Source organism: Microtus pennsylvanicus, chromosome 4 (genome assembly GCF_037038515.1).
Source record: "Microtus pennsylvanicus isolate mMicPen1 chromosome 4, mMicPen1.hap1, whole genome shotgun sequence".
Taxonomy (NCBI): Eukaryota; Metazoa; Chordata; class Mammalia; order Rodentia; family Cricetidae; genus Microtus; species Microtus pennsylvanicus.
The window spans coordinates 144,291,561-144,307,769 of NC_134582.1; the positions used below are offsets into that span (position 1 = coordinate 144,291,561).

The 16,209-nt window shown below is 42.0% G+C and overlaps 1 protein-coding gene across 1 annotated transcript in view; it reads right to left on the minus strand.

The window, feature by feature from the left end:
* The window catches only part of Mpp7 (MAGUK p55 scaffold protein 7), a 239,318-nt gene that overhangs the window by 33,520 nt on the left and 189,589 nt on the right, over positions 1-16,209 (minus strand). Inside the window, exon 12 of the mRNA XM_075970767.1 lies at positions 3,330-3,500. Within this exon, the coding sequence (XP_075826882.1) occupies positions 3,330-3,500 (171 nt within the window). The remainder of the gene's footprint in view (positions 1-3,329; positions 3,501-16,209) is intronic.

The following is a 16,209-nucleotide window of genomic DNA, read 5'->3' on the forward strand; positions in this document are numbered from 1 at the left end:
CCTGAGTGAGGTATCCCAGACCCAAAAAGAAGAACATGGGATGTACTCACTCATAATTGGTTTCTAGCCATAAATAGGGGTCACAGAATCTACAATTGGCGAACCTAAAGAAGCTAAGTAAGAAGGTGAACACAAGGAAAAACATATCGTTATCCTCTTGGATAAGGGAAGTAGACAAAATTGCCGGGGAGAAAAGTGGGATCTTGGGGGTGGGGTGGGAAGGGTTAAGGGGAGATGGGGAGAGAAAAGGTAGAAGGGAAGGAGGGGGGACTTGGGGAAATAGGAGGATCGGGATAAAGGAAGGTTGGATAGGGGAGCACGGAACCACAATCCTTAGTTAAGGGACCCACTTTAGGGTGGGCAGGAGAATTGACCCTAGAGGGGCCCCCAGGAGCCCAAGCTGAGGTCCCCAGTTAGTTCCTTGGGCAGCTGAGGATAGGGAACCTGAAATGACCCCATCCTAGCGCAATACTGACGAATATCTTGCATATCATCTTAGAACTTTCATCTGGCGAGGGATGGAGATAGAGACAGAGACCCACACTGGAGCACTGGACTGAGCTCCCAAGGTCCCAATGAGGAGCAGAAGGAGGGAGAACATGAGCAAAGAAGTCGGGACCACGAGGGGTGCACCCACCCACTGAGACAGTGGAGCTGATCTACTGGGAGCTCACCAAGGCCAGCTGGACTATTACCAAAAAAAGCATGGGATAAAACTGAACTCTCTGATCATGACGAACAATGAGGGCTGATGAGACGCCAAGGACAATGGCACGCAGTTTTGATCCTATGCAATCTGCTGGCTTGGTGGGAGCCTAGCCAGTCTGGATGTTCACCTTCCTAGATATGGACGGAGGGGGGAGGACCTAGGACTTACCACAGGGCAGGGAACCCTGACTGCTCTTTGGACTGGAGAGAGAGGGGGAGAGGAGTGGGGGGAAGGGGAGAGGGGTGGGAGGAGGGGGAGAAGAGTGGGAGGAGAGGGAGAAGAGTGGGAGGAGGGGGAGGGAAAGGGGAGGCTGGGAGGAGGTGGAAATTTGTTTTTTTTTTCTTTATTCTTCTTTTATCAATAAAAAAATGTTAAAAAAAAATGGGGCACTGAACTGAACAGAGAATTCTCAACAGAAGAAGTTCAAATGGCCAAAAGACACTTAAGGTCATGCTCTACCTCCTTAGCAATCAGGGAAATGCAAATCAAAACAACTTTGAGATATCATCTTACACCTGTCAGAATGGCTAAAATCAAAAACACCAATGATAGCCTTTGCTGGAGAGGCTGTGGAGGAAGGGGTACCCTCATCCATTGCTGGTGGGAATGTAATCTTGTGCAACCACTTTGGAAATCAGTGTTTCGGTTTCTCAGGAAATTCGGGATCAACCTACCCCTGGACCCAGCAATACCACTCTTGAGAATATACCCAAGAGATGCCCTATCATATGACAAAAGCATTTTTCATATAATAATACTGCTGCTGTTCATAGCAGTATTATTTGTAATAGCCAGAACCTGGAAACAACCTAGATGCCCTTCAATGGAAGAATGGATGAAGAAAGTGTGGAATATATACACATTAGAGTACTATGCTGCGGTAAAATACAATGACTTCTCAAATTTTGCATGCAAATGGATGGAAATAGAAAACACTATTCTGAGTGAGGTAACCCAGACCCAAAAAGATGAACATGGTATGTACTCACTCATAATTGGTTTCTAGCCATAAATAAGGGTCACAGAGTCTACAATTGGTGAACCTAAAGAAGCTAAATAAGAAGGTGAACCCATGGAAAAACATATAGTTATCCTCTTGGCTATGGGAAGTAGACAAAATTGCCGGGGAGAAAATTGGGATCTTGGGGGTGTGGTGGGATGGGGTAAGGGGAGATGATGAGAGAAAAGTGAGAAGGGGAGGATGGGGGGAACTTGGGGAAACAGGATGATTGGGATAAAGGAAGGTTGGATAGGGGAGCATGGAAGCACAATTCTTAGTTAAGGGAGCCACCTTAGGGTTGGCAAGAGACTTGAACCTAGAGTGGCTCCCAGGAGCCCAAAGCGATGTCCCCTGTTATTTCCTTGGGCATTTGAGGATAGGGAACCTGAAATGACCCTATCCTATAGCAATACTGACGAATATCTTGCATATCCCCATAGAACCTTCATCTGGTGATAGATGGAGATAGAGACAGAGACCCACACTGGAGCACTGGACTGAGCTCCCAATGTCCCAATGAGGAACGGAAGTAGGGAGAAGATGAGCAAGGAAGTCAGGATCACGAGGTGTGCACCCACCCACGGAGACAGTGGGGCTGATCTATTGGGAGCTCACCAAGGCCAGCTGGACTGTGACTGAAAAAGCATGGGATAAAACCGGACTCTCGAACAGGCGAACAATGAGGGCTGATGAGAAGCCAAGGACAATGGCACAGGGTTTTGATCCTACTTCCTGTTCTGGCTTTGTGGGAGCCTAGCCAGTTTGGATGTTCACCTTCCTAGACATGGACGGAAGAGGGAGGACCTTGGACTTTTTCCACAGGGCAGGGAACCCTGACTGCTCTTTGGACTGTAGAGGGAGGGGGAGAGGAGTGGGGGGAGGTAGGGGGAGGGGGAGAATGTTAGGAGGAGGGGGAGGGAAATGGGAGGCTGGGAGGAGGCGGAAACTTTTTTTCCTTTTCTCAATAAAAAAAAAAAAAAGTAAAGAAAAGAAAAACCAGGTAAGGGAGGTAGACAGACAAACATAAGGTCATGGGGGTTATGACAGTGAAGGCTGGACAGACACTGGCTAGAAGGTTAATGCGAGTCAAACTAACCATGGTATAAATGATCTGCCTGAACCTCACATTTTACAGTATTGGGGACTGAACCCAATGCTCCCCCATAGACTTGTAAATGTTTGAAACCTCCTGGAACTCTGCTATTAGAACTTACTTTATGATGGACCTACTGCTATAGGAAGCTTACACCATGGTTACTGCCTCGAAATGAATGGAACAGAACATCATTAACAAATATTCAAATTTTCATTAACAAACATTCAATCATTCATTGACAAATATATAAATATCCAGTGCTCTTGACGCATCTTGTGTTACAGTGCATTTGCTAATCCATCTCCAACACAGGCTCCACAAGTACACCCATGCACTCTTGAGGTATGTTTCCAAGTGCCATCACAATACGGAAACAAGGCCAAACACTTCGCCTCAGAAACTAAGGCAGGGTGTTCAAGACGTAGGGAATTTTAGCTTGAAAACTTCAACTACAATAAGCTTCAAATTTAAGTTCTTAGTGTTTTCCTCACTTGCTCAAAATTACAAACAAAACAGATACTTACCGACCAGGACTACGAGCCTGTATTTCTCATGAGCCTGCCGCCGGTATGGTGTCACTTCCTCATATGTGGGCACGTCCGCTGTGTCGTACTGGTCACTCTTTCTGCACTCATACATAGACTTGTTAGTTTTTTTATCTTTTCTGCTAAGACGGAAACTTCTTCTAAAACCAGCTACAAATAAAAAAAATAGACATATATGCTTAGAAATTGTTTAGTGTGTTTCAAACTAAAAATTAAAATTTCTTCAAGTCAAATATTAAAAGCCTTCTATATTAGTTCCACAATATAAAATAAAATTCAAGTATCCTGTATAGGTGCAAAACTATATTTGCTTTAAAAAGAATATTGAGGTTTGGTGAAACAATGCCTGCTGAGGCAAGTTCCAGCTCTAGACCTGCAGAGTAGAATAAGAGAATTGACTTACTCAACTGTCCTCTGACCTCCACAGGCAGGTTATGGCATGCACACATCCACACATATCCACACATACATGAAATTAAAAAATATAATAAAAATTTAAAATAAAAAGTAATAAAGTAGATTAGATGAATACTTTGAATTTTTCTTTCTTTTTTTATTCTTTTTTAATATTTATTTATTTATTAAAGATTTCTGCCTCCTCCCGGCCACCGCCTCTCATTTCCCTCCCCCTCCCCCAATCAAGTCCCCCTCTCTCATCAGCCCGAAGAGCAATCAGGGTTCCCTGACCTCAAGCTACAAAAAGGAAACAATAACATATGTATGAATAATTATTTCCTTGAGTTTGAGAAAGTAAAAGGAAAAAGAAAGGCAATACTAAAGTAACAACAGTTGTGGCTTGGAGTGGAGCTCAGTTGGTTCACTACTTGCCTGGCATGAAGGATGCCCTGGGTGGGATGCCTAGCACAGTACTGCCCCCAAATGGGATCTGTGCTACACATAGGAAATTCCAGCAGTTGGGAGTAGAGGCAGGAGAGCCAAAAGTTCAGGGTCATCCTCGGCTACATAGTGAGTTTGAGGCCAGCCTGGGTTACATGAAACCATCTCAAAAAATGAAAAGTATAAAAATCAAAGAGTATATATGGAGTTAACTGAGACACCTTATGGTGTCAGCTTAATAAAAGGAAAATCAGCAAATACTGTTGCAATGTACAGTGAACTTATATTTTAACAAGAAAATTTTAAATCACCAAAGAATGAATGGATTAATAAAAGTCACTCAGTGACTCTCTAAAACTAACTCTGGATTTGAGGCAATCCTAGGTTATTTGGGAGGAAAGGTTACTTACAAAGGACTTCATACAAGAAGTCTCACCATAGCTCCCTCAGAGATAAAGAGAAGTGAATGGGACCATTCCTGAAACCCATTGGCATCCCACAGAAAGAGTGAAATGCAAGTGAGGCAGAGGCCAGCATGCTGCCCTGGTCCCAGCAGGGGAAAATCCTAAAGTCAAACAGGAGAGAATGCAGCAATCTGTGAAGGGCTTAAGGGAAAAAGCTGTATGTGTATGCTCCTCTCTTCACAGGACACTGAGGAAATGCCAAAAACCTGGTCATCCAAGGGTCCGTTCCCCAGCCCCACCTTCCAAACAGCATGCCCCAGGGAAATCGCATGTTGACCAGTGATTTCAGAACAGTCTCTGCCTAAGCTGGCAGAGTCTGCTTATCTGTGCTCCCAACTCTGTCACCAGTGACAAGATTTGTGATTGATTATTCTGACAGGATGACATGAGAGGGTGGTGTTTCAGAGTTCCAACTGCAGGTCCTACAATCGCAATCCCTTCAGGATTCTTTCTGGTATGGAAGTCATCACTCTAGATTTTGAGTAATGGCTGAAACTGGAGAAAATTCCAATGAGAAAACTGTAGCTAAACCCTGACTTCTGAGAAACCACTTAGCTAGTGGGGTCTTTACAACTCATGGGTGCTCTTATACTCCCACTATAAACAGGAAGGTGAGAGCAGGGAGGGGAAGGAGGGGAGGAGGCAATGAGATTCTAAAGTAAGACTATGAAAAAGATAAGGGTGTGCTCCATGGGATGGGTGGCGGTACCTGCTCTGCAGGGTTTCACATAGAACAGGTATTTAAGAATTCACTAGATTTACTTTTAAAAGAAAGCTGCAGCAACTACAAGCCCACTCACGCTATGGTTCATGTTTGTAAATTTCAACCAAGGAAGCAGGGTGTGAGGAGACTTTACACCAGACCTGAAGTTGGACAGGACTCTGTACAGCACAGGACTTTGAGCTAGTGGGACAGCAGAGGCCACAGGCTGGTGACTGTTACCCTGGAATTCATCCCCACCCTCAGCTTTTCACAAGCCATGTCCTAGAACAACCTTGCCCAAGAAACTCCATTTACAAAACACAGGGAGAAAATTGGTCATGCGGCTACAGAGAACAGGTATCCACTGAGTTCTAGAGAGAAGGAGATCCATAAAGGCTGGGGGGGAGGGGGAGAGTGAGGGACACAGACTGGAAGTGCTCCCCTGCTATACAAGCCATGAATCTATGCAATTCTAGTATTCTCTGTAAGGCTCCTTTCCTGTAGTTAAAAGCATGGATAACAGCAGCATCTTCCTCCCAGGGTGGTAAAGGAGAGGCTAGTCAGTCTTGGCCCACAGCAAAGACTTGTGCAAGTCTCTTGTAGATCTACGCTGTATTGTGTCTCCCACTATCTGACTGAGCCTTTATGTGGATTCCTATAGCACAGTCTCTCTCAAAAAGGAGAACACTACATCTGGAGGCTCATTAATCAGTTTTAAGTGGGATCTTGTAAAAAAAGGAAAAATAGTAAAATGAAAGCCAGATTTAAATATGTGAATTGGGGCTGGGGTGTCACTGTGTAGTATAGCATGCGGCTTTCATGAGGCCTTGGGTTCCCTGTCTCCAGTGCTACAATTTATAAACAAACAATTATTTTAAATGCCGTATTGACTGCCCATTTAAAAGGAACGCAATAGAAAGGCTTAGTATGCAGTAACTGTTTTTTTATTACATTCTTTTCTAGGAATTCATGTAATTTTTGTTGCCAAACTTAATTTTTAAGAGCATCCTTCCCTCCAGTCTTAGAATTTTTTTTACTTACTTCTCCACATCATAAAGGTATATGTATTATTTGCACACTTTATGTTTTAACATATTTTTGTTAACATATGCATGCAAAGAAAACAGGAAGAAAAATTCTCAGCTCTGAACCAAGAGTTAACAAGCTATAAAACCTAACTTTGTTATTGTAATCTTTTTTCAAGAAAAACCCAAAACCAAACCTACACACACTCAGACACGTACACACACCCAAACACTGAAACCAACACACACTCAGACACGTACACACACCTAAACACTGAAACCAACACACACAAACACACTCACACTCTAATTTATTTTTTTAGAATCTGTCCTTCCACAGCTTGTGACTTCCTACCTCCAGCTGTAAATGAGCGTCCGCCTGTCAATGCCCCATGGCTGAGTTTCTGAGACTTATATTGAGGAAAGGGGGTTGTTTAAGAACTTCCTGACTTTGGACTTTTCTGGGTTCCCTTATTAAAGTGAGCCTAAATGTCGTGATGCTGAACTGAAAGGAAGCAGGGGGTCTTCTCAGATGAGCATTTGTAAGTACGGCATCTGGTAAGCTGGCCTTAGCCATCGGTGCTCAGCCAGGAGGCTTCGGGAACAGAGGGACAGGAACTCTATCAAGGAATTCACGTAAGGGAACAGTTGCACATGAAATGTATTTCCCTTATAGTTCATATTTTCGTAATTTATAACAGGCTCAACATTTTTATGGACAGGTTTGTTTCCAGGGAAGTTTATCCACAGCTGCTAGAAATCCGTATCTTTGAAAGGAACACGGGTTTTATTACAATAGAAAAGTGACATCAGAGGAGGACGCAGCTGTGTTATCTAATACTTCACAGTAGTGACAATTCCCAGCCACCTGCCAATTTATCATCTAACCCTACAGCTCTACTTAAAGACATTCACTATGTAGGGGAGACTATAAAGAGAGCTGCTTGGTATCTGAAACAGCTAGTCCACAGCCCTGGTCCAGCTGTAAGCATCACCCGTGATTTCCTGAGGCTACGCCACAGGAAGCGAGACTCTTCCTGCCCAGGATTCTTCCAATGGGCCAATAACAAGACCTGTTGCTTATCTAACCGTCCTCCCACAACAGCTTCTCGTGGCTCTTTAGATCCTTCAGTGCTGTGGCCAGGGGAATGCCACACATCACTGTTATTACAGATGGTAGTTGATTGAACATGTTCATGTCATTTTGCATCTCTCATTTCTTATGTCACTGCTCGGTTAGTGCTCACTGATCAGTCTTTGAGTCAGCCCTTCATTCCCATACACACAGCTAAATGTCAGCAAGACAATGAGCCCTCTGCCCAAAGTGGTCACCCTTAACACTGAACTGATTTTAAAGAAATCCTAAATTGTGTTGGAATATGTACCTTTGATTTTGATTTCTCCCACTGTCTTAAGGGCTCTGCTTTCTGACTTCCAATAAATATTCTCTTAGATTTTTCTGAACTTTAAGAAATGGGATACACGGCTTTATACTTCATTTTTTTAAAAATCCCATCTGGAACCACTGAGAAATAATCATGACATCAAGCCCGTGAAGTGTGGCTGTTAACTTTCTATTTTCCTAAATAATTAACTAATGGTTCTAAAGAATTCTGAAGGAGAAGGACCCCTATACAACTTCATGTTGAGACACATGCAGAGGCTTTACACTGTTTCCCTCATGACAGGGAAAAAAGGGGGATTCGCGATCTGAGCTGAGCTCATCCCCTGGTTAGTGGTGGCAGCAGGTGGGTTTCCTGAGAACTCACCAGGTGACAGGCACTACTCATAGCACTGGAACTGGGTTAATTTATTCAGTTTCCTCAGCAACCCTAGGAGGGGAGTTGAGTGTGAGTACCCTTCCCCTTCACCATAATAAAGAGTGATGGGCAAAGTCTGCCTTAAGTATTCCACAATGAAATAATCACAAATAAAGTGAGAAACGCCACCCTGCTTTCACATGTGGGACAGGGAGAAGGACAAGCCAACTACCAAAGAAAGGCATCAGTTAACCTATGGGTTAAAAGGGTTTTCCTAGTGGGCTGTTTTCTTTTCCTTTCCAAATTAAGTAAGCATTCGAGTTCCTTTGTATTCAAGGTAAGCTGTAAAGCACAAAAAATACAAGACTATGTCACTGGCCTCTAGAAGTTACTCATCCTCCGGGAACACAAAAGGCAGTTCTCAAAGACTAGAGTTTACAGTGTTTTCACAACACGGGATCCTTACTGTAACCTGGGATTCTTTCAAAGACCTAGAATGTCTGGTTTGATTTTTTCCATTTTTATACCAAAACAAAGCAAAATAAAACAAAACAAAAACATCAGTTGTAATTTGGTCATTCTTAAAACTTGCATCATTCTGTACCCGTATAACACAGTAGCCAAGAGTATCAAACATAATGCTTGTGCATGGAATTTAACCGCATGTTACTAAAATAAGCTTTAACATTGTGGGAAACAGTACATCTCTCTACTCTACAACTCTACACATTGATATTAATTTTAACAGTAAGAATAATTTAGAAAACAGATACATAGAAATATGGAAACAGTTAAATGATGAAATAACCTCCCAGAGAAATAGGATTGAAACCATTAAAATTATAAATTATAGAGTACCACAGAAGCAAAATAAAAATTAGAAGGATGAGAAAGGCTATACTAATTGCACTTAACACATCAGCTTTGTCTCTGCTGCTGTAAAAAGTGTTACGAACACAGAGATGCAGAAGAAAATACTTTAAAGAAAAACAATGGCTGTGCTGGGTAGAGAAGGTTATGAAAACGACTTTATTATTCAAACTCACCACACTGTGTGGCTTTACAATTTAGTAGAAAAACAAAATAGTTTATAATATATGGCCGCACAAATGAAGTCAGTCTGGACAGAAACAGTTGTACGGTTTCTCTCAACAAAGTACACAATGTACATTCCTTATCTCAGAAGCAGGTTCCAGGCTCCCGAATTTTGATTCAAACACCAAGTTTCTGTATAAATGATGGTTGGAAATAATCAATAAATATAAATACAAAGAAAACAATGAAAGCGAAACCAATGGCATGTTATAAGAGCATAACGGAGTACAAGGAATCAAGACCAAGAGGACAGAAAGCCAGAAAAAAAGGTGAAAACAAAAAAGTACATTGTTTTAAAAACTCAACCTAGAAGAAAACGTCTGGTGGTTATTATGAAATCAGCAGTCACTATCTTCTTTCGCTCTCATAAATAAATTCAATGAAAAGCAAATGTTTAAATTTTTATGATCTCACTTCATGTTTTTTTAAAAAAATAGAATTGCGCCCTTTAGGAGGACATGTCATTAAAATGCCAATTTCATAATGAACTCTGAAATCCTTTAGGCCGAGCAAACCCCACTGACAGCTCAGAGTCAGACACCGACTTGAGCTGTGTACCTTGGCTTTTCATTTACTCAGAGAAAATAAATCTACCCATCATGTACCTGCGATGTGTCAGACAGGACAGTTTCAATCTCTGACTTCAACTGTTTTACATAACCAATCCCTGGTTGATAACATCAGGCGCTATGCATTGCTAATGTTTAAACAGGCTTTTCGTAGGATTACATTTCACAGATGTTCAGAGCACAAAAAGAGAAAGTGAAATCTTCTTGAATACCAGCAGTGTAAATATGTCACGGGTATCTCAAAACTCAGAGACTTCTAAAAGAATCCATCTCTGTATCCTTAATGTATGAAAAAACCGTATCGAGATGCAGACACAGTCAAAATAAAATGCTCAATTTTTCCTAAAAGGAGTCTAAAACTAAGCATTTTACAGCTTTTATCTCCATTTTAAATATAGAGAAATATAGTTCCCATTTTTATATACTGGGAGTACTGCCAAAAACATCATATGAAAAATGTTTTTTCTGCATTTAAAAATCAGAACAATTTAACCATGCAAATATTTACCTAATATCTAAATTATAAGAAAGAGTAAATTTTACCATAAAGGAGTGTTTAAAAGAAGATTTTTAAAACCCTGCGGAGACACTAATAAAAACTAAACAGCTGGAAGTTATTCTACAATATTAGGTTCTTGACAAGGAAACAGTGAGCATGTCCTCAAAACATTTAGACTGTAAGATTGGTGCCCTCATCAAATCGGCACAGGCATATTGACACATCAGATTCGTTTGTATCACTGATAAAAAGATGCCCACATGGTCAAATGTCTTTTTCATTGCTGAGTTGATGGCTGGTAATTACTTGTCCAGTTAAAATTACCCTACAGACAATAAGTGATAACCAAGCGCATCTTAAAGTGACAAGTAGCAATCCTGGTGGGTGAAGGCTTGAAATGCACAGAAGAAAAAGTATGAACAGAGAAATGTAGGTATCAATGAGATCTGGAAGGTCTGGATGCATGAGCCTCCAGCCACCTCGCAGTGCAGAGAAAATCAATAAAGAGCTATGTCATGATTATAGTAAGCTACACATACTGTGAGTTCTTATTGCATTGGGAGTGGGGGAGGAAAGAGTTTTTCGAACAAGTTAAGAGAAAACCCACCTCCAGCCCGTTACAGGTTCACAGCTTCCTTTGCAGTGAGCTGCGTTCAAATCCACAATGGTCCTTGAACCATCCAGCTCATTTCAAGCTAAAAATAAAACAGAAACTCAAAGTCCCCGTTACAACCCTGAAAGTTAAACGAAGATATGAAGTGCAATTTCCAAAGGAAAAATAACTTCTATTTTAAAATTTTCTAATCACAGTAATGCCCAAAATTTATTGTTGAAATAAACAACTGGAAGAAACCAAAACATCACCCCCAAAACACAAAACAGAGAAACTGTATGAGGATTTAACTTTTTGCCAAGCAGCTAATAAAGAAATGAATTCTTACTTATACTTTCAAAATTATGACAAAATACAGTATGCAGGTCCAAAGCTGCAGCTCCAGACAGAGGGAAAATTGGATCTGAAACTTTAGTATTTTTTTCTCAGTTTGAGACTATCCTTACAACCTAAAGTTCTCCAAGTAGGGATCATTTCTGTCAGGAAAGAAGTGTTTCCAAGCAGGAGTCCAGACTCGTTGAGATTCTGCAGAGTTCTTTTGTGCTCAAGATAGAACCTGCATTACTTTTGGGGGAAATGCTTCTAAATATTCTCTTCATGAATTCTATCTCATGGAAAACATCACAGTGGTGTATTTAAGAACAGGGCACTTTCCAGCACAGCACTCTGTAATAAGTGAGTAGAATACTTGGCTAAATAGGAATTTTCATTCAATTTATTAAATCAGGTGTGTTCTTAAACACAAGGGAGCCATGGGGAGAAATAAGAGCCTGCCTTAGAAAAGCACATAGACATAGAGAGATAGCATCTTTTAAAAAAAGGAACGTCACAGAGTTCTGGTTTTATTATTTAACTTTAGGCTAAACACTTTGGTTAAAAAGAAAGAGCAGTCTAGGTCCCAAAACTGATCTTGTTTTAAAAGAATGCAGGGTGTGCTCCAGCAAGGACAGAAGCAGCAAAAATTCAATTCTTCAGGAAATCATTTGCAGCAAAGAATTAGAAAACACATGCTTGATGCACAGTGCCCCTGAACTGATTACAGCAAGATTCCTCTAATGAATTAGCCAGAGGAAAATATCCAGTAATTCATACCAATGTCAGAAACTGCTTCATACTGATTGTTTGGGGCCAAGGCAAGAAAAGAAACAGATTTTTATAAAGCTCTTCTGCTGGGGAATGAGTATAGAAGTCCGAGCACCAGCTTCCACATCACACAGCAAAGTGAAAGAATCCTGCAGAGCCTTAATCCCAGTCATTTGTGTAAATATGTAGTGAACAAACATGCATACCATGTGCCAACCAATGACAATCTCTATATGTTGCTCATCTACACATGTAGGATATATTCACTTACCCATCATGTATCTATCAATATCAATCTATAATATGGGCAGCTCCTGACTTACAGGGATTCAGCTTTAAAATGTGTTACCATTTACAATTTCTCTTTACAGCGTTCTATTGATTTATCTTCATGTAATTATAAAACATTACATATAATACGAACAGCTCACAATGATTGTCCAGCCATCCAGCTTCTTCCTGCTTTCCAATAAAATAGCCCAATCTTTTTCACTGATGACAACACTGACCTTTAAGAAACTGGTTCCATGCCAGTCAGAATCACATTCCACAGTCAATCCAATCAGTGAAGCCTCAGCTAATTGGGGTTTAAAGCACCAGTTATCAGGTGGTACACACCTGTGATCCCAGCACTGAAGCCAGAAGCCAAAAGAGGGCACTGCTACCCTGCAGCTGGAGTCAGATGTGACTGTGAGCTACCACATGTGGGGGCGGGGAATGACACGCTTTTACCTTTAAGTCTTCCTTCCAGCCTCTTCTCAGAAAGTGAGTCGTGGTATAAGATTAGCGAGCTAACCATCTACAGCTTCATGCTTGATTTTCATGTACTTAAAGTGAAAATAACCAAATGTCTTCCCCCAAGTTGTGTCAATACATGAGGCTATGATCCAGTGCAGGAATCAAAGACTGGTCCAAGGATGGCCTTTCTGCAAGGCAGAAAATGTCTGATTTTCCTTCTCTGGATATGGAAGTGGGTGACAGAGAAGGGTATGGCCCTAAAACAAACCACAACCTCAGCTATTCTAATTAATCTTTGGGAAAGATCATACATAAAGACCACATTCCTAGGTGATTTTCCATAGATATCTCAGAGCCAGAGGCATGTGTGATGTGGCAAGGATCGATACAAATCTATCCCGTACAAGCCAACGTTCTTCCAAACAAGTTCACTACAATGTGTCTCGGGAAGTAGCAGTGTGTGCCTATCACAGAATGCTGTGATCTCTTAGAGAGACACACGAAATGACTGCAATGCTAAGAGCCCGTTCCATCTGGCTGACTTAGGCCATTTGGATTATTTCTTTTAGAGAAAAAATGGACATGGAAAATAGACCAACAAACTCTCCAAAGGTGATTTTTCTCTTTAAAGCAACAATTACCAGAAACAGATCTAAAGTACTAGAAAAGCCAAGTGGAGTAACTCATGACTATAATCCCAATACTCATGAAGCTGAGGCGGAAGGATCATGAATCAGATAGCCTGGCCAAAGAGCACAATCCTGCCTCAAAAAGAGCCAAAATCAAGGTGCTGGAGAGAAGGCTCAGCAAGAAGAGCACTGGTTGGTTGTCCTGAGGAATCTCCTTCAAATTCCAGACCCCACATGGCAGTTCACAATCACCTGAAACTCTAACTCCAAGGGATCTGTTGCCTTCTCCTGGCCTCTGTGGGTACTGTATGCACACAGCATACAGGCATACCTGCAGGCAAAACTCCCAAATACATAAAAGATAGAAAATCCTTAAGCCAAAAATGAATAAACAGAAGGTAACAGTGTCTCCTCCCCCAAACCCCATATTGCTCAGCTATCTGGTCAAGATGACTGTGGAAATTCCTCTTAGTACAAAATAATAATATTCAAAATGTCTGTCCTGGGAGTGAGTGGTAAAGCAGACCACCATGTGGGTGAGGGGCCTCTAAGCAGGGGAATGCCATGCCAGAATGAGGACAAAGGAACACTGCTAGAAGACTGAGATCCCTGTACCTTTCTGAAGACCTTCCCTTCCAGTTTATCAGTTTTTATTGTGAAAAGGTGCATTCCATCACAGCTAACACTGTCCTCAGTTCTCATCCTGATTCCTTGGCAGCATCATTCCTTCCCCCTTAAATCCTGGTTTCCTGGGGGCTCTTCTCTCATCTGGGGCACCACTTGGTCCTCTGGCTGTCTCATCTAGCTTCACTGTTTTAATAGACTCTGCTATTTACAACTTCCACATTGATGGCCTTGACTTCTGGTCCTCACATGTTCATCCCACTGTCAAACCCACAAGGATGCCTTCAACATTCTGTGCCCCAAACAGGACACTCAGGCAGATCGCTCCTCCAATCTTTCCTATCTCCATAAACATTTAACTCCATTCTTATAGTTACAATGACCTGAATCATATACTCATAGACAACTCTTGTACAAGTCCAGAATCTGATCTTCCTGCTACCTCCAGTGGAAATATCCTTGTTCAAAGCTCATCATTTCTTAACTAAATCACTACAGTGTTTCTCTGCTTCTGCCCTGCCCCCTTCAGATCCTCAACCCACCACTTGTCACATCCTGCTGCACAGACTGAGCTTCTGGTCACTCTGCTCTGAGCACACAGGCCCTCTTGCACAGACCCCTGCTTATCCCATTGCTTTGATGATTATTTCCCCACAGTGCCCACTCCAGCTTTCTGATTAACAAGATCATTTCAGGGAGACTCTCTTCTTTAATGAGACAATTCCTTGACTACTCTAATTTCTTCTCAGTACTTACTACCATCTTATAGGTTATATATAGCTGCCTCTCCTCACTGCCAAATATTTACATTTTATGCTCCAATAATTATATAATTTACTTAACCTCCCAACAGGGAGAATGACCTTTTTGTCTCTGCTTTTAAAATTAAAAACACATGGTAATGGCTGTGCATCTCTTCATGACTCCCAGTGCCATGCTCTTAGGCCATCCTCCCACACTGACTCCACTTTGGCCAGGAGACCTATTCTGATCCCTAAAAGACTTTAACTAATGGGAACACTCTTGAAAGTGTTGCTTTCTCTTGCTGGACTCAGGAACCCTGAGAACCCTGTTTGGAAAGTTTCCTGGGGCATGAAGACTACATAAAGGGTTGGAGAATGGCTCAGTAGGTAGAGAACCCAGTTTCTGATCCTCAGCACCTAAGCCAGGCACTGTGGAATACACTTATAGTCCTAGCACTTGGTATGTGGGGGAGGCAAGCATATCTTTAACGTTTGGTGGCCAACTAACTATAGCCAAATCTGTGAGCTCCATGTTCAGTGAAAAATCCTGTATCCAAAAATAAGCTAGTGAATGGTTGACACTGACCTCAGGCTTTTATGTGCAAGGACCTACATGCGTTCACACGCGGGCGCACGTGCACACATACACACACACACACAACACATTTGTTACATGTGGTCTTGTGTGTGTGCAACAAAAGAGCTCACTCAGTTAAACTCCCCACAAATCACACAGACTCCAGCCAGCAGACCACAACAATCACCAGGCTGAGCCTGGGCAGAACCAAAGCCTATCTCAGATCAACTGGCCTAAATGCTTGTTGTGTGAAGCTGCTAAGGATTTCAGGGAGGTGCCAGTCCACAGAGCACTGGGCACACTGCGCTGCTCTGGAAAGAAAACTGATGGAGGAAGGTCACTGGTTAAAAAATAAAGAAACTGCCTTGGCCCATTTTATTGGTTAGAACATAGGTGGGTAGAGTAAACAGAACAGAATGCTGGAAGGAAGAGGAAGTGAGCTCAGAGACGCCGTGCTCCCCTCTCCTGGGCAGACGCGATAGCTCTGCTCTCTGAGGCAGAAGGCGATGCAGCCAGCCACCAGGTCAGACATGCTGAATCTTTCCTGGTAAGCACACCTCGTGGTGCTACATAGATTATTAGAAATGGGTTAAGAGGCTGAAACTAATGGGCCAGGCAGTATTTAAAAGAATACAGTTTGTGTGTTGTTACTTTGGGGCATAAGCTAGCCAGGTGGCCTGGGTGCCGGGGATGCCCCGCCGCTCCTATTACAACAGAAAACAATGGAAGAAACGTCCTGGTTCTCTCTGGTGTCCCAAATCTTAAGACTTTTCTGTAAATTCAGGTGATGTGCATACAAGGAGACCATAATTTTAGTTTGATCTTTATTAGGAGAACTGAGAATACTGTGTTTGGAGTTTCTGATATGTTTTACAAACCCAAAACCCAAAAGGCAGCAGC